Here is an 18443-nt window from a genome sequence, read left to right as displayed (position 1 = left end):
GGCGGCACTTTCCCTCTGTCTGACAACTACATAATTTCTCCAGGGAGCCATTTATTTTCCTACACAATTAGTTTTAAAATGTGCAATTTTATCAAAGATATTGTCTATTTTTGTAGTGTAGTTTTCCACCTAGGATGGCTTTTAGGGGTGGCCAGACATACACTATCAGTATTGTGTGGACAAAGGCTGCACTCAACCAAAACACAACAAAATGGCGAACAAAGGATGCATCACCGGTGGGAGGGGTCATTTAGGATTCACCTGTAAATCCAGAACACAGGAAATAGACAAAAGCACTAACCACACTGGGCAACAATCACAACACCGTATTGTTGACCACCCCGAGGGGACACACCAAAACACAAAGAAAACATTTGAACTGGAGAACCATTTTGGATTAAAGATGAACCATCTCGAACAAACAAGAACAGTCCAGTTGCCTTGATTCAACCATTGCGTTTTCAAAATGGGATCACCAACAGTACACACTGTGGTCAAGAGCAACTCATTCAGTTCTTTGAAAGTTTTGAACTATACTATTATTATTTAAAAATTTTGGTCATTGTTCGATTGATCAGAGAAACCTACTGTATATTTTCATGATACAGGGTGCAGCGATGGTTATTTGGAGATTTGGAGGTCAAGAGTACCTCCTTTATTGTGGGTAGATCCACAGACATGCTGAGAAAACTTTCATTCATCCATCTTCCGTTCCGCTTATCCTCACTAGGGTCACGGGCGTGCTGGAGCCTATCCCAGCTATCTTTGGGCGAGAGGCGGGGTAAACCCTGAACTGGTCTCCAGCCAATCGCAGGGCACATATAAACAAACAACCATTCACACTCACATTCACACCTACGGGCAATTTCAGTCTTCAGTTAACCTACCCTGCATGTTTTTGGGATGTGGGAGTAAACCAGAATGCCCGGAGAAAACCCATGCAGGCACGGAGAGAACATGCAAACTCCACACAGGTGGGGCCGGGATTTGAACCCCGGTCCTCAGAACTGTGAGGCAGATGTGCCAACCAGTCTTCAACTGTGCCGCCTGCTGAGAAAACTGACTAATCCAGTTTGTGGAATTGAATCTGCTTGGAGAGCAATATGAATATTAAAATCCCCACATGATAATACAGTCATAATCTCTGTAGACCTCAGATAATAGCTGAGAAAAAAACTTCCATAAAGCCTTATTTGGATTTAGACAGTTCCAATTAAGACAGTTATTTTAAAGTGTATCGCGATAGCAAGATTTTCAAAAGACTGGTCGTTACCAATAGTCTTTACCATTTTTTTATATTGTGGTGCTTTGCTGTGTGGCAGGCTTTTAACTTGTGTGATAGCAATAAGATTTGGTTATCAGATTTTGTGAGATCAGGAATGCATTTCTTCGGCCTAACATTTGTAATTGAATTTATTGGTGTCCCTCAAGGGGTAATTCAACTCACACTCTGATGTATACCTTTTTTTTTTTTTTTGCACACCAAAAAAACAGATCACACACATGCAGGCATGCAAGGAGAGATTCAGTGAAAGAGGTGCAGAAACAGTGCTGTATCACTTGAGCTGGGATGGTGGGGATGATGCCTTACTCAAGAGCACCTCAACAGTAGCCAGCAAACAGACTAGCATCTCTCCAACAAACAGTTGCCTTTTTAAGTTTTGTTTTGTTTTATTTATTTTTACATCTTTGTCCGTAGTGGGACTCAAACCAATGACCCCCGACTCCCAAGCCCAAGTCCTTACAGACTGAGCTACTGCCATCCCAATAACAGGAATCAATGAGACTGTCACTGGACTGGTGTAATGCTGTGAATTTACTGACCGTCAGAGAATGCATTGCAGGAGCGGAGAGTGAGTTCAATATTCAGGGATAAAATATGAGATCCTGTGAAATTAAGGTGGAGGCAGTCTGGTTTGAAAAGACACATATGGGAGGTCTGTGCTGAAACATTATCTATTGAGTCTGATGTGGAGTTTTTTGATGAGGCTAAACTTTACATCACTAACCCAAGAGGGATCAAAGTGATCTGAGACTGTGGCCTACTTGTTTGAGTCCGAGATGGTGCTTTGGAGGGAGAGGGAGTCACCTTCTCTGACTGCTACAGTTTATGGTCTCACGTTGCAACATGTACAATCACGGCTGAGACAAACAGACATTGAGTTAGCAGCTGAGGGAGGATATTTTCATGTCGTTGATATACTGAATAATTGCACCTGGGTGATAGGAAGTGCTGCATCTGCTAATCTCAGTATCTGACCAAGGAGGTCCCAAAAACAAACATTATATAGTTGTTACCAGGAATATCCTCAGCAGCCATTTTTGGCGTGCCTCCCCAACGCCCCAGGAGAAAACAAGCAGAGAACTGGAGTGATGCTTCGGGCTTAAATGAGGACTCTTCGCTTTGGAGCTTGACTTCAATGATGGAGGCGCTGTATCCTCCAGGGTGCCGTGCTGTCTTTTCTGGTCCAGCGAAGGACAGGTCTGGACGTCGTGTGACTGGTAACATGGGGGATGATTTGCAGCAGCTCCAGGCAGCGGACAGACAAGCTGCGATGCAGTTGTAAGCAGCGTTTTGGAGGTTCAGTGTGTATGTCAAACTAGGGGAGTCAGTGGAGCCGGTGGAGCCATTGGAGCTGGAGAGAGCCAGGGTTTCTTGAATCCAGGAGCGGAATCGTCTTGGTCCAGGGGGAGAATCTATTATACAGATGCTAGTGTGTCGGAGGGGGAGTGGTCAGCTCTTCTGTCACAAGCCGCGACCAGCGACCAATATTCAGGTGCAAATGGGATGGAGAACTTGGGATCTGATTTGAATGCTGGCCTCAGCATTGTGTCTCTGCTTTTTGCAGATAACGTATTTCTGTTGGCTTCATCAAGCAGCAATCTTCAACTCCTTCAACTTCAGCCAAGTGTGAAGCAATTGGGATGAAAATCAGCACCTCCAAATCTGAAGCCATGGCCCTCAGTCGGAAAAGGGTGGTGTACCCTCTCCAGATCAAGAACGATGTCCTGCCCTAAGTGGAAGAGTTGAAGTATCTTGGGGTCTTGTTCACAAATGAGGCAAGAATGGAGCCACAAGATCGACAGGCTGATTGGTGCAGCATCTGCATCAATGCAGATGCTGTATCGATCTGTCATGGTAAAGCAGGAGCTGAGCCAAAAGCCACAACTCTCAATCCCGCTGGCCCACTAGACCACTATGTAGATGCGCACACGACACAAAACCGAGTGAGGCCGTGAGTTATTGGATGACGACGATACCGGGCCGCAGACTAGCTCGCGTATGATGTTAGTCTGCTAGCTCGCTAGCCCACTGGCCAACAAACACCCAGAAACGCTGCTGGCTTCTTTGGTCCCTGAGCTCATTTGAAATGGACTGACATCAAGTGTGCTGTGGTCTGACAAGTCAAATTTTTGTTTAAATTGTTCTTGGAAATCATGGACATCATGTCCTCTGAGCCAAAGAGGAAAAGGACCATTCAGATTCATATCAGCACTAAGTTCAAAAGCCAGCATCGTTGATGGTATGGGGGTGTATTAGTGCTCATGGCATGAGTAACTTGCACATCTGTGAAGGTACCATTAATGGTGAAAGGTACATACAGGTTTTTGAGCAAAATATGCTGCCATCCAAGCAACCTCTTTGTCAAGGAAGTCCCTGCTTATTTCAATAAGACCAAGCCACATTCTGCACATTACAACAGCATGGCTTTGTAGTAAAAGAGTGTCAGCAGTCCTGACCTGTCTCGTATTGAACATGTGTACTGCATTATGAAGCGCAAAATATGACAAAGGAGACACCGGACTGAAGTTGAACATCAAGCAAGAATGCATAATAATTCCACCTTCAAAGCTTCAACAATTACTGTCTTCAGTTCCCAAACGTTTATTGAATGTTGTTAAAAGAAAGGGTGATGTAACACAGTGGTAAACTGGGATGCGTTGCAACCATAAAATTCTAAGTTAATGATTATTTGCTAAAAACAACAAAGTTTATCAGTTTGAAAATTAAATATCTTGTCTTTATAGTGTATTAAATTGAATATTGGTGGAAAAGGATTTGCAAATCATTGTTTTCAGTTTTATTTATGTTTTAAACAATATCCCAACTTCATTGGAACTGGGGTTTGTACATAGTGCAATGGGTTATATAGCGAAGTATGTGCGCGCGTGTGTGTGTGTGTCTGCCCATGCATGTCCTTGAACATAGGAAAATGTGTATGTGATACAGTTTTGAGGTTTTTGTCATTTTTACATTTAAAATGTGTGTTTGCACTTTTATTTCATTGTATTAAATTTGTTTAAACCAATGTAGAGTACATTAAGTTTGCATTGTGCTTTCTAAATAAAAAAATTATTTGATTGATTGATCGATTGATTGATCGCTTTGTTGATTGGTTGGCCAAGTCAAGCGGGCAGATGAGTTTGGTATGGACTATTTTCAACTGTATGAAAACTTGGCAGATGTACGGAAACTGGCAAAATTTTGGTGATAAAACTCATCAACACCGACTAATATTGAATCATACAAAAACTAGGGCATATGAAAACCGAGGTTTGACTATAGACTGTACAAAAACTACTCACAAACGGTTAGGGATATTTAGCTTTCAGGTGAAATTTCAGAATGAACCTAAAATGCACTGAAACCTTTGCAGGTGAGTTTAACTTGATATATTCTAAACCTTTGGAATGCACATGTGCACAAGGGTGCCTTTCTGTGACTCTTCCAGCCTCTCACTATCTTTGTTGCAGCCTGGTTTTGACACTGTGACACTCTAAGCTCAGTGACCACTTCCTTCTGAGAACACACCTTGCAATGGTGAGTTACTGTTGATGTGAACAGCATGCTGGACTGTTAAATTACTCCTTCTAATTTAACGAGGAAATGTATTGGTCAATTCAGGGTTCAAACAACGATTGTAAATTTTGCCATTCGACTCCATGTTAGAGAACAGCAAGATGTGCAAAAAGTACTACAACATTGAGCAGTTGGACATGTGCCTTAAAAGGTTTAGAGAAGGTCCCAGGGCATTTTAGGTTCGTCCTGAAATTACACCCAAAAGCCCAAAATGCCTAACTTTTTGTGATCAGCGTGTGAAGTGAGTTGTCGACATGTTACCATACCATTTTGAACATGTTGAATTGCAAACTGCATTTATCTTGTATTGTACCTATTTGATGTTACATTATGAGTAATATTATGTATTCTGTTCTTCATATGAACAGATCTGGAATTCTCCTGGATTTTCAATGAGTACCCAACCTTTGTGAAGCAGGATACTCGTCGCTTCATCTCGCAGGAGACAGGGAATCTGTACATCGCTAAAGTAGAGCCCTCCGATGTGGGCAACTACACCTGTGTCATTACCCACCCTGTCACAAAGACTCGAGTCCAGGGCCCACTTACCCCACTCGTGCTCCGTAACGATGGTAAGATGTGCTTACTGATGACACTTATGATGCAAACACAAGAACGTGCATGCATTTACCCTTACTTGTGTATTTTATGTGGTACTTAATCATTTTCTTATCGAAGTTTTCTAATCTAAGTACTGCTTAATAAAATGATAACCAAAATATACAACAATAAGCTAACATCATACATTATGTATAGTTTACCACACACAGGTGTAGCGTATATTGGTTTTGGATAAAAGTGTAATTAATTTGGAAAAGGTATACATCAGAAAGTAAACGCCTGCATTTACTTCCGATGTAGTACGTCGAAGGTTACAAGCAAACTATCTTTGTCTCGTATAGGGCACTACATCTCTTTTTATATTCGTAAATTTTAGGAAAAGTGACAAAAAAACCCTCGATCAATTTTGGTACTTTAGAAGGCTTGCTACATGAATGAAAATAACAGCGATTACAGCGGTTTTACTGTTTCACTCAAACACAAAGTGCACAACAGGAAGTGGAATTTTAGAGAACATTTTATTAAATCTACAGGAGAAACTACAAGGGGGGACAACGCAGTGGGACTTTAATCCAAAACGGTACAGATAAACATTTGTAAAGAAGGCTGAACACGGTCCGTAAGTGTGGAATGAGGATGTGCGGTGAGAGATGCGAGAGCTGTGAATTTCTGTGATTGTTAGTACAAGCCCAATTATGCACCAATTTGTACTTGGTAATTAGCAAGTTGTACTCACGTTGCGGAGAACATAATTTAGGCAGGCGGTTCGATCCTCCCTATAGCTGGGCAAGGGCGCCGACAGGTTGGTTTGAAGAAAAAGGAGGGAAAAGAAAAAAGGAAAAAAAGCGAAAGAGCCAGTGGCTGAAGCGCTTGGGTGACGTTGTTCGTCACGGGCTCAGAGAAAACTTGCGCCCGTTAATCTTTCCTGCCGGATTCCTCTTGGTGGTGCCTCACCAACATACAAAAATGTAGTTTGGGGAGCTGGCAGAATAACTCTGCGGTCACTGATTGTCGGCGCGCCAAGGAAGGTTTGGCCGGGCTGAGCCCGTTTTGGCTTGCTTCCCCCACCTTGTTGTGAGGATTGACGCTTCTGGATGGGAGCCAGTGTCTTTGCCGGAGCAGGAGAACAAGAAGACAAGAGAAGAAAAGGCTTTGCATTATCTCACACACCATGGTTAATCTATGCAATGAGTGTTTCAACCTTATTTGGTGGCTAAGGACACTTAATGTCCATTATGTAACATTTCCATGTTCCATCCATCCATCCATACATCCACAGTAACAGTTCAACTTTTGGCCTGTCTGCCTAATAAATCCATTGTTGTCCATGGTCCTGAGCTGTCACATATGAAAAGAGGGTTTCCCAAATTATTGGTCATTAAAATCAGTCTGCAGAAAAAGGGTATTTGCTGGAGAAACCAGTAGGAATGGCGAGAGGAGGGCTGGTGATCAGTTTATGGCCCAGGTGACATAAACCAGATTTCCTGTGTCTCGTGGGGGTTGCCGTTGACAAGGTGTTCCATAGGGCGTATTTGCTACACAGATAAACATTGACTATACACTATTACCCCATTCTATGGCTCCATTGATTCCCATTATAAATCACATTTTGCAATATTATTGAAAACTGATTTGTTATAATGCTTTTCCTACAAATACTGAATGAATCCAAGAATTGGGGTGTATTTGGTGTGTATTTACACCCCTAAACCACCAAATGGAACCAGAGACCAAACCATTATTTTTTTTTGCAAATCCAAGCTGCTTATCTCCTATTTCTAATAACTTGGAAATTGCGGCATGGTTTTAAAGTTTAACTTGTACAAATTTGTGCGACCAAATTTCTGCCCTCTAACCTTTGACTTTAACAGATTTGTCTTTGGTGGACAACATCAAAGTCCAAAAAATGTGACCAAAAAAATGGACAAGGGATGCATAAGGACTGGACTACAATTCATTCATGTAAACCCCCTCAATTCATTTGAAACAGTGCGGTCTTTATCAAGATGTAGTGTGTGCTGTTTCTATCCCTAGGTGTCTGTAAAGGCTAAGGCATGCTGTTCAATGCCTGGATGACGTTACGTTCGGGGAAAAAAAAAATTGAAAGACGACTTAGTCACCTCGGTGTGATATGTCCTTTCCTATGTTCAAAAGGAAGCACCTTTTTACCTCTTTCTGACAGCATGATGTATTCCACGAAGGTTAAGGAAAGGTGGTATAAAGGTTAAAATACTGTAGCTGGTTAGATTTGACTTTCCAGAGATCCCTATGTCACATAAAAACAAAGGAGCTGATTGGCCGAAGAAGAGATCTGTGTATCGCCGATCGATTGCTATACTAATCCCCGGATGTCACAGTTAATTGGAAATTGAATTTGTCGAACTGAATCTGAAAAGGTCACTGATGGGGTAGTGGTACATTCGCCTGACTTGGGTGCTGGCAGCTTGGGTTCAGTTCCCACTCAGTGATGGTGTGAATGTGAGTGCGAATGGTTGTACGTGTCTATATGTGCCCTGTGACCAACTGGCGACCAGTTCAGGGTGTAGTCCGCCTTTTGCCCGAAGTCAGCTGGGATGGGCTCCAGCGCCCTGCGACCCTAACTAGGATAAGCGGTGTTGAAAATGGATGGATGGATGAATCTGAAATGATCAAACTGAATGTGAAAATGTATCATTTGAATTTTCATTGCTGATAAAAAATTCTTACATTCACTTTCAAGTTTATTGGCTTCACTTCCAAATATTCAATATTCAATATTCAATTTCAAATTATACTATTCAGATTCAGTTTTTAAATGCAATGATTCAAATTAAACAATACAAATTCTAATTTCGTTTTACAAGTTCAGTTTTTCAAATGCAATTATTCAGAAATTGAAATTCAAATATAAAGGATTCAAATTCAGTTCCTGCTGGCACATATTTCAGCCCATAGCAGCGTCGGCAGTGATGCTGACTCTGTATTGGTCTGTTGTGGTGAAGAAAAAGCTGTGCCAAAAGGCAAAGCTCTCTATTTACCGGTTGATTTACGTTCTTACCCTCACCTATGGTCATGTGCTGTGGGCCGTGAGCGAAAGTGAGTTTCCTCCACTGCGTGTCTGGGCTTAGATAAGGTGAGAAGCCGTTGCTCCTCTGCATCGAGAGAAGCCAGATAAGGTGGCTTGGGCATCTGGTTAGGATGCTTCCCGAACGCCTCCCTGGTGAGGTGTTTCGGGCACGTACCACCGGGATGAGCCCCCTGGATGGCGCAAGACACGCTGGAGAGACTACGTCTCCCGGCTGGCCTGGTCCAGCCTCGGGATCTACCCGGAAGACTTGGACGAAGTGGCTGGGGAGAGGGAAGTCTGGGCTTGGGCTGCCCCAACCTCGGATAAGTGGAAGAAAATGGATAAATGGAAATAAGTCAACATCAAGGAATGTCAAGAAATCCTTAACTTTCATGGGATTGTGTTTGGTGCAAGAAGTGGTTCTTTGGAGTCCAATTGAAAGTTAAAGGTTAATAATCTATTTCCTTGCTTATTTTAGTATGTCCTTTTACTTGAATTGGATGCCTGGGCTACCCTTATCCACTCACTCCAGAGAAAAGTTCATTTTCATCAAGTAATGCTAATTTTCCTTGTCATATACATATATAAAAAATGCTTTCTTCACAGTTTAGTGTCATTTTTTAATTACTTTATTCTCTAATCAAATATATTGGAACAACTATACATATTTATAGGTCTTATTCTATCCATCCATCCATCCATTTTCTGAGCCGCTTCTCCTCACTAGAGTCGCGGGCGGTCTTATTCTATGCACTTTAAATAGTATGGTAGGATGACACTATATTAAAACTGTATAATATGATGGTAAATTCAAGTAACTTTATTAATGATTTATTTGCAGGGTGCAACTCCACTGTTTCAAAATAGTGTCATTGTAGTAACATATCAGGAAGGATGCCTTCAAAAATGGAATGGTATGACACTAATAAGCAAATGCATTGCTAATAGTGGCATACTTAAAGTTTCAAATATGTGAAACCTTTAGAATTACCTGGATTCCTTCATAAACTGCTCACGAAATGCAATCTGCTCTTCGTTTAAGACACAACAATAGACAACCACGGTTTTCTTAAACTAATAACACACAAACAATTATAAGTTTCCGTTTTTCACTGAACAGAACATGTTAACATTACAATGTAGGATGGAAAAAAGTTAGTTAATCTTTAGAATTATTAAGTAGTTGACCCTCCTTTGGCAGCAATAAAAACGTTAAAAGTTACAGACTCAGGTCAAATAGTGGAGCACAGAGTCCAAAGTAAGCATGGTAAAGCAGCATTTAGCTGTTATGCTGCACACAAATGGAATAAATTGCCAACAGAAGTGACGTCAGCCCCAAGTGTGAATGTTTTTAAGTCCTCATGCTTTTTAGAGCATTTCCACTTTTAAATTATCTTTCTTGCACTGTACGCTGTTTTAATTCTATTTTTATTTTTCTCTTTGTTTTAAATGTTTGTAAGATGTTTTTTTTCCTTTGTTTTTAAATGCTTTTAATTATGTAAAGCACATTAAGTTAAACTTGTGTATGAAATGCGCTATATAAATGAATTTGATTTGCTTTGCTTTAATAAGTACTTAACCCACTTTGCCTGGTTGGATGTTTGGTGGTGGTCAGAGGGGCTATAGGCGCAGAATGGGAACCACACTTCCGTCAGACTGCCCCAGGGCAGCTGTGGCTACACAAGTAGCTTACCACCACCACAGAAGTGAATGAATAATACGTGAAATTGTAAAGTACCTTTGAGTGCCGAGAAAAGCACTATAGTATATAACTGCAATGCATTATTATTATTATTATTATTATTATTATTATTATTATTCTTATTATTATTATTATTAACCTAGCCGCTAGGAGCAGGCCACTTCCCCTGGAGCAGGCCAACTCGTCGTCAGCTTGCTGTGTGAGCCGCGCGCGGGTTACCACATCACAGACAAAAGCCCAAATAACACAAAACATTTCAGGGAAGATGCATATTTCGAGTTGATGACATAGCTTGTTGGCTAACTGCACGATGTAGTGGTGCCAGAAATAGGCCAAACTATTACTAAGTAACTTGCAATTCAGAATAAGAATCAGAATAATCTTTATTTGCCAAGTATGTCAAAAACTCTCCCGAAGTTGGAGCCGCTCTAGTAGAACAACAGACAGCCATTTGACAGAAAATAATTTTGAGACATAAAAAAACACAGCACAGGGAGTCACTGAGCAATGAAAGGTTAATGTGGTAATGCCGATGCAATTGATTTATTTATTAATTTGATTAATTTTTTGACAACTGTGCAAATGATGCAGAGTCCTCTAGCAATTTAGAGCAGTTTGAAATGACGAATAGAGCAATAACCTGGTACACTGACTATTGTGCAAATGGCACAGAGACTTCAAGAAATGTAAGCAGTTTAAAGTGACAAGTAGTGCGACAATCTGGAACCGTGTCAATTGTGAAAATGGTGCAGATACTTCACAAGCACATGAGAGGCCAGTACTGGTCAACAACAGATATGCAGTAAATAGTGCATAGTGGCGAGACTACTACAGTGGGTGCACGAATAATGTATAATTGGCCCGAAAAGGATGTGCCAACAAAAAAGACAAAATTGGCAGCATGTTACAATGGAATTATAAGTTAACTGTTAACTGTAAGAAATTAATGGCAAGAGGGAAATCGATGTTGGAACGTCTGCTAGTTTTAGTTTGCATCGTTCGATACCGGCAACCCGAGGGAAGGAGCTGGAAGAGGTGGGGTGACCAGGATGTGGAGGGTTCTGAGAGACTGTAATTCCTAGGAACTTGAAGGTCTCGACGGTTGACACAGAGCAGCTAGACAACGTGAGGGGCAGCTGTGGCGAAGGATGCCTCCAGAAGTCCACGATCATCTCTACAGTCTTGAGCGTGTTCAGCTCCAGGTTGTGTCAGCCGCACCACAGCGCCAGCCGCTCCACTTGCTGTCGATATGCAGACTCGTCACCGTCTTTGATGGGGCAGATGACTGTGGTGTTGTCTGCTAACTTCAGGAGTTTGAAAGCTTGGTGTGTTGAGTTGCAGACGTTTGGGTAGAGAAAGAAGAGCAGCAGAGAGTGGACACATCCTTGGAGCGCCCCAGTGCTGGTTGTGTGTGTGGATAAGGTGGTGTCCCCCAGCCTCACCTGCTGTGTCCTGCCCATCAGGGAAGCTGTAAATCCAATAGGAGATGGCAGGTGACACGCTGAGCTAGAGAAGCTTGGAGGAGAGGAGTTCGGGGGATAATGGTCTTGAACACAGAGCTGAACAGGATCCCCGTGCCGTCAAGGTGTTCTACGATGAAATGCAGTCCCATGTTGACTTCATCCTACACAGACCTGTTTGCTCGGTAGACAAGCTTCAGGGGGTCCAGGAAGGGTCCCGTGACGCTCTTGAGGTGGTCCAGCACGAGGTGTTCAAAGGACTTCATGACCACAGATGTCAGGGCGACAGGCCTGTAGTCATTCAGACCCCAGATTTCAAGTTTCTTGGGGACCGGGATGATGGTGGAGCGTTTGAAACAGGATGGTACTTCACACAGTTCCAGAGATCTCTTGAAGATCTGTGTGAAGACTGGAGCGAGCTGGTCCACGCAGACTTTGCGGCAGGATGGGGAGAGAAGGTCTGGGCCTGCCGCTTTGTTGATCTTTTGTTGTTTGAAGATACAGCTCACATCCTGTTCGTGGCTGGTCAATGCAGGAGGGGGAGGGGGAGTCAGTCATTCCGGCGGATAGCCATAGATGGCTCATTAGTTATATAGTGTGGGAAGCGTTCGATTTGCGCTAGTCATGAAAATAGAGCCCTATTTTTCCACAACTGAGAAGTAGAGTTCTCAGTCTTTGCATGTTTTCAGGAATTATTTTCAAGTATGTGTAATGTAATTTAGAAACAAAGCTCTGAATTCACTTTTCACAGTCTTCAAACATTAAAAAAATACATACAGTGGAGGAAATAATTATTTGATCCCTGACTGATTTTGTAAATTCACCCACTGACAAAGACATGAGCGGTCTATAATTTTAGGTAGGTTTTTGTCAACAGTGAGAGACAAAATTATATTTAAAAAAAAGACAACAATCTATGTGCATTTCATTGAGTGAAATAGGCATATGATCCCCTACCAACAATAAAGAATTCTGGCTCTCACAGACTACACCTTAAGAAACTTTAAGACTTTAAGAAAGTACTCCTCATCTAAACTCGTTAAGTGTATCAAAGACACCTATCTCAACTTGTTACCTGTATAGAGACACCTGTCCACAGAATCAATCACCAACCTCTCCATCATGGGCAAGACCAAAGAACTTTCTAAGGACATCAGGGACAAGATTGTAGACCTGCACAAGGCTGGAATGGGGTAAAAGACCATTGGCAAGAGGCTTGGGGAAAAGGAAACAACTGTTGGTGCAGTTATTACAAATTGGAATAAACATTAAATGACTGTCAGTCTCCCTCAGTCTGGGGCTCCTCACAAAATATTACCTTGTGGGGTATCAATGATCATGAGAATGGTTTGGCACCAGCCCAGAACTACATGGGAGGAGCTTGTTAATGATCTCAAGGCAGCTGGGACCACAGTCCCCAAGAAAAAAACATGAGTAACAGACTACACCATAATAGATTAAAATCCTGCAGGGCCTGTAAAGTACCCCTTTTCAAGAAGGCACATGTACAGGCCCATCCAATGTTTGCAAATGAACACCTGAATGATACAGAGAATGATTGGGAGAAGGTGATGTGATCAGATGAGATAAAAATTCGAGATGTTTGGAATCAATTTGACTCGCCGTGTTTGGAGGAAGAGGAATTCAGACTGATCCCCACCGTCAAGCATGGAGGTGGAAGCATTATGCTTTAGAGCTGTTTTCTGCAAAGGAGACAGATCAACTTCACCGCATCGAGGGAACTATGGATGGAGCCTTGTACCGTGAAATCCTAGGTGACAACCTCCTTTTTTCAGCCAGAAAACCTAAAATGGGTCGTGGATGGGGCTTCAGCACGAAATTGACCTAAAGCACACAGGCAAGGAAATGAAAGACTGGCTAAAGAAGAAGCACATTAGGGCCATGGAGTGGCCTAGCCTGCCTCCAGACCTAAATTCCAGAGAAAATCTGTGGAGGCAGCTGAAGCTCGAGTTTCCAAGGCACAGCCTCGAAACATTAAGGATTTGGCGAGTATCTGCAAAGAGGAGTGGTCCAAAATTTCTCCCAGGATGTGTGTAAACCTGATGATCAACTACAAGAAATGTCTGACCTCTTTACTGGCCGACAAGGGGTTCTCCACCAAGTACCAAGTCATGTTTTGATGGGGTCGGGCGAGGGGGAGGGTGGGGGGTCAAATACTTATATCCCTCAATGAATTGAAAAATATTTTAAATCTTTTGTTACATGGAATTTTCTAGATTTTCATTTTGGTGTTCTGCCTCTCCCTCTTAAAATGCACTTACCATTAAAATTATCGACTGTTCATGTCTTTGACAGAGGGTAAGTGAGGGATCGAATAATTATTCATTCCACTAGCTATATTACATAGCATTGGCGAAACAACTTACATTTAATTGCACATTTTTAACTATTACTACAGCAAAGATTCTTCTTCACAGAACTCTAAGCAGAACTGGCGCTGCAGGATGAACTGAACACTATTCAGTCACAGCAGCTTCTAAAAGCACCCCGTGCAACCACAATGTCATTTATGTATTCCAGCATCTTACCAAGTCAGGAAGCATCCTAACCTGATACCCGGGCCACCTTATCTGACTCCTCTCGATAAGGAGGAGCAGGGGCTCTACTCTGGCCGCTAAAGGAGAGCCTGGATACCCTGCAGAGAAAATCATTTTGGCCGCAAGTATTCGTATCTTGTTCTTTCGTTCTCGACCCACAGCTCCTGACCATAGATGAGCGTGGGAACGTACTAGTTGTGTGTCGAGGTGAGCCCGAGTATATCTAGTCAGGATTTGTCAACCTTGTACACCAGCTTAGGCTCCTTCCCTGACAAGAGTGGTGACATTGTAACTGAGCTTATATAGTTGGGGATCGGACCACCGAGGTCCCTTTCTCGTGCTTCCACCCAGCTCGCACTGCACCCGACCTCCTTGGCCTCTCCCATAGGTGGTGAGCTCATGGGAAGGCTTTAACTTTTTGAATAGTCTAAATGTATGCCAATCCAGTGCTGTTCTTTAACGTTTGAAGAGTGTAAATAATTATTATACTTTTTCGGGGGGGGGGGGGGTTGTTACATAGCAGTACTACGAGTAGTAGTATCATTCATCATCATCCATCAATCAGAATCATAGAAAGTGAAGAGAGAGAAGACAACTGAGAAATGATGTTGCCAAGCCAAAATTCCTAAGAAAAAAATTGCCTGAGAAATACATTGATGAGGCACAGCATCCTGTATCATATTGTATAATTCCCTTGATACCATGCAGATATGTCCCCTGGAGTCATAATGATGAGATCAATGTAATCTGATTGGAAGCTTAGTGAGTTTCCTACCCTTTTATCTGATTAAGGATAAATTTCAGAATCAATGATGGTTGGGGATGGGGGGTTTGGGGAGAGGGGTCGTAATAGCTCAGCAAATGAGCCACACATATGCTGTTCTTAGATGGACTTCCAATCTGATGGGGAATGGTGCTCCTATTAAATGCAAAGTGCAATGAGAGAAAGACGAAGATGGAAGATTATTTTGTGCACAATAGCTTCGGTGTGCATCTCTCAGTTGGCATCTCTCTCTCTCTCTCTCGCTCTCTCTCTCTCTCTCTTTCTCTCTCTCTCTCTCTCTCTCTCTCTCTCTCTCTCTCTCTCTCTCTCTCTCTCTCTCTCTCTCGCTCTATCCACACAGGCGGGACTGGGATTCACCTCATAACTGTGAGGCCGATGTGCTCACCACTCGCCCACCACGCCGCCGATTCAGTAATTTTTTAGCCCAAATTAATCTGGTGTGACGTTGAAATAAGTACCTGCATATTGGACAGCACAGGTATAATTTCTTAGATTCTTGTTGTTTCTTGTAAGGGAATTGGGTAAAAACTAATTATGGCCATTAAATATGAAGATTTTCCTGATCTACTTTCCTTTTATGTGTCTTATTGTTAACAACAAACATACTGTACTAAATGTTTTTTCTAATGGACTATGAGTCTGCTGAATAAAATCTGATCGATTGTATTTTTTTGCAATAAAACAAAGGGGGAAACAGGAATTTATTATTTATATTATTTCAGCTATGATTTTATTGTTGGGCCAATATTTTTCCCTAGAAAAGTTGTTTAATTGGTGTTAGAATTATGAGGGGGTCTTTGGAGAAATGTCTCCACTGTAAGATGTCCCTAGCTAGACACAAAGTTTGAAAATTCCTGTTCTAAACAGTTAAATAATAATGGCTACAAATGAAGCACTGTGAGATTTTCATGAGGAAACCTTTAGGAATAGGGTTAATGATATAAGGTTGAATACTGACTCAGGAAAGGTGTCAATTCTGGTCCTGGTGGACCTCAGTGCGGCTTTTGATACGGTAGATCATAATATACTGCTGAACAGGTTGGAAATGTGGGTGGTACTAAATGGAACAGTCCTTAAATGGTTCAGGTCCTACCTGGAGGAAAGGAGTTATTTTGTAACCATTGGAAGTCCTCAATCTCATCGAATGGCAATGACCTATGGGGTCCCTCAAGGGTCAGTTCTTGGACCCTTCCTTTTCAGCCTGTATATGCTACCCTTGGGTCAAATACTTCAGAACTTTAATCTTGACTATCATAGCTATGCAGATGACACACAGTTATATCTAGCAGTGTCTCCAGATGACTACAGTTCAATTGAGTTGTTGTGTCACTGTCTAAAACAGATAAATATCTGGATGAGCCAAAATTTTCTTCGATTAAACCACAACAAATCTGAGATAATTGTTTTTGGCAATAAAGAAAAGAGAATTGCTGTTAGTAAACACCTGGAGTCACTATAGTGTGCTTAAAAACAACACACACACATACTGTAGTGGATCATCCAACCACAAGGAGCACTATGGAAAGGGGTGATTAGATATGGGGCTTAAAAAAGGAAGCGAAGAAGAAAAGAGATGACGAAGAAGAAATTAGCCATGACGGTGATAACTGTCGTGTGCTAACAGAAAAATCGGGCAAAGGAAAAGGAACTACAAGCGTTTTTTGGGGGGGAAATACAGCACATACACACCTCCACATAAAGCCTGCCATGCTTAAATCAAATGCGTTATTTCCTAGTTTCGATACAATCGATTAATTACCTTTTAAAACGATTTAAATTGATATATTTACGACTGGCAGGCTAACTTGCTAAGCACAGATCGATCCAGTTGGATCGTAGGAATCTCTATACTATTAGGCAAATTCCAGTCTGGCCTTCCATTATTTTCTTGCTAATGACCTATACGTCTATCTCTCCAGGGGTTGTTGCAAATGTCACTATCAGTTATTTTAATGCCTTCACAGCTCTAAAAATACAATTGTCTATTGTTTTCCTTGGTCTACCTGTTCATCGTCTGCTATTGAATACACAAGTTTAAGTTTGTTTTTCTTCAAGATCATCCATCCATCCATCCATTTTCTGAGCCGCTTCTCCTCACTAGGGTCGCGGGCGTGCTGGAGCCTATCCCAGCTGTCATCAGGCAGGAGGCGGGGTACACCCTGAACTGGTTGCCAGCCACTCGCAGGGCACGTAGAAACAAACAACCATCCATCCATCCATTGTCAACACCGCTTATCCTGGTTAGGGTCGCGGGGCGCTGGAGCCTATCCCAGCTGAGTTCGGGCGAAAGGCGGACTACACCCTGAACTGGTCGCCAGTCAGAAGCAGGGCACAAAACAAACAACCATTCGAGTCTTCAATTAATGCATGTTTTTGGGATGTGGGAGAAAACCAGAGTGCCCGGAGAAAACCCACGCAGGCACAGGGAGAACATGAAAACTCCACACAGGTGGGGCCGGGAATTGAACCCGGGTCCTCAGAACTGTGACGCTGACGCTCTAACCAGTCGGCCACCGTGCCGCCTTCAAGATCATCTAAAATAGATAAAAGAATATCCATCCATTCATTTTCTGCATCGCTTATCCTCACTCGGGTCACTGTATGCTGGAGCCTATCCCAGCTATCTTCGGGCGAGAGGCGGGGTCGACCCTGAACTGGTCGCCAGCCAATCGCAAGATAAAATAATATAATATGCTTTGTCACAAATAATTTAGGGCAATTAAGTCAATTATATTGGATGATGTGATTTAAGAACACATTTATCTCAAAATGATATCTTCTCTCCCCCTTCATGCCACCTTGATTTTTCATTACATTTTTATTTGTCTGATGCTTTGCTGCAGGCCACATATCACAAGTCATCCCAACATTCAGGGACTAGGGTAGGCTGCATTTAACTGCTCAACGTTGTTATGAGACAATTACCCTCACACTTCTACCTGTCTGCTTGAACATGGATGATTTGGCTGTGGTTACATTCCACTCTGGGACATCTGTGATAGGGATCTAAATTAGCTTTCATAGTCACTCAGGGAGCCATCATGATAGCACGTCTCACCAAATCAACAAGATGAAATTGGCTTGTTTCCTCCAGAATTTGAATCACAGCATTAAGGAGGTGCTTAGTGTCACACCGAATGAATAGAAGTAGCTTCAAATATGGATGAACTATTCTGTAATGAGGTGGACACACCAAATCTTGGGCCCCAAAGCAGACAACCAAGATTGAACAATTGCACAAACAGCCCATAAACGTTTAGACAAACACTAACTGCTAACGGAAAACAATGAGGACAAATGGTCGACATGAAAAATAACAGTATGAATGTAGAGTATAAAACTAACTGAAAGAAATGGACGGACCCACTGGGTGCGTTATCAGCAGTGGTGTACTCACAGGACGCACAGGAAAAAACATGATTGGGGGAATAACAAACGAGAAGACGAAGTTGCAGCACAGTGATGGTCTTG

General features: G+C 42.2%; 1 protein-coding gene across 3 annotated transcripts in view; it reads left to right on the top strand.

The window, feature by feature from the left end:
* Positions 1-18443, top strand: part of LOC133408976 (contactin-4-like) — a 227005-nt gene that overhangs the window by 111651 nt on the left and 96911 nt on the right. For all 3 annotated transcript variants that reach the window (XM_061688419.1, XM_061688418.1, XM_061688417.1), the window contains one exon: positions 5230-5433. In XM_061688419.1, coding sequence (XP_061544403.1) covers positions 5230-5433 — 204 coding nt within the window. The remainder of the gene's footprint in view (positions 1-5229; positions 5434-18443) is intronic.

Source organism: Phycodurus eques, chromosome 10 (assembly GCF_024500275.1).
Source record: "Phycodurus eques isolate BA_2022a chromosome 10, UOR_Pequ_1.1, whole genome shotgun sequence".
Lineage (NCBI taxonomy): Eukaryota > Metazoa > Chordata > Actinopteri > Syngnathiformes > Syngnathidae > Phycodurus > Phycodurus eques.
The sequence above is the reverse complement of the archived record's forward strand: the minus strand, read 5'-3'. Positions and strand labels throughout refer to the sequence as shown.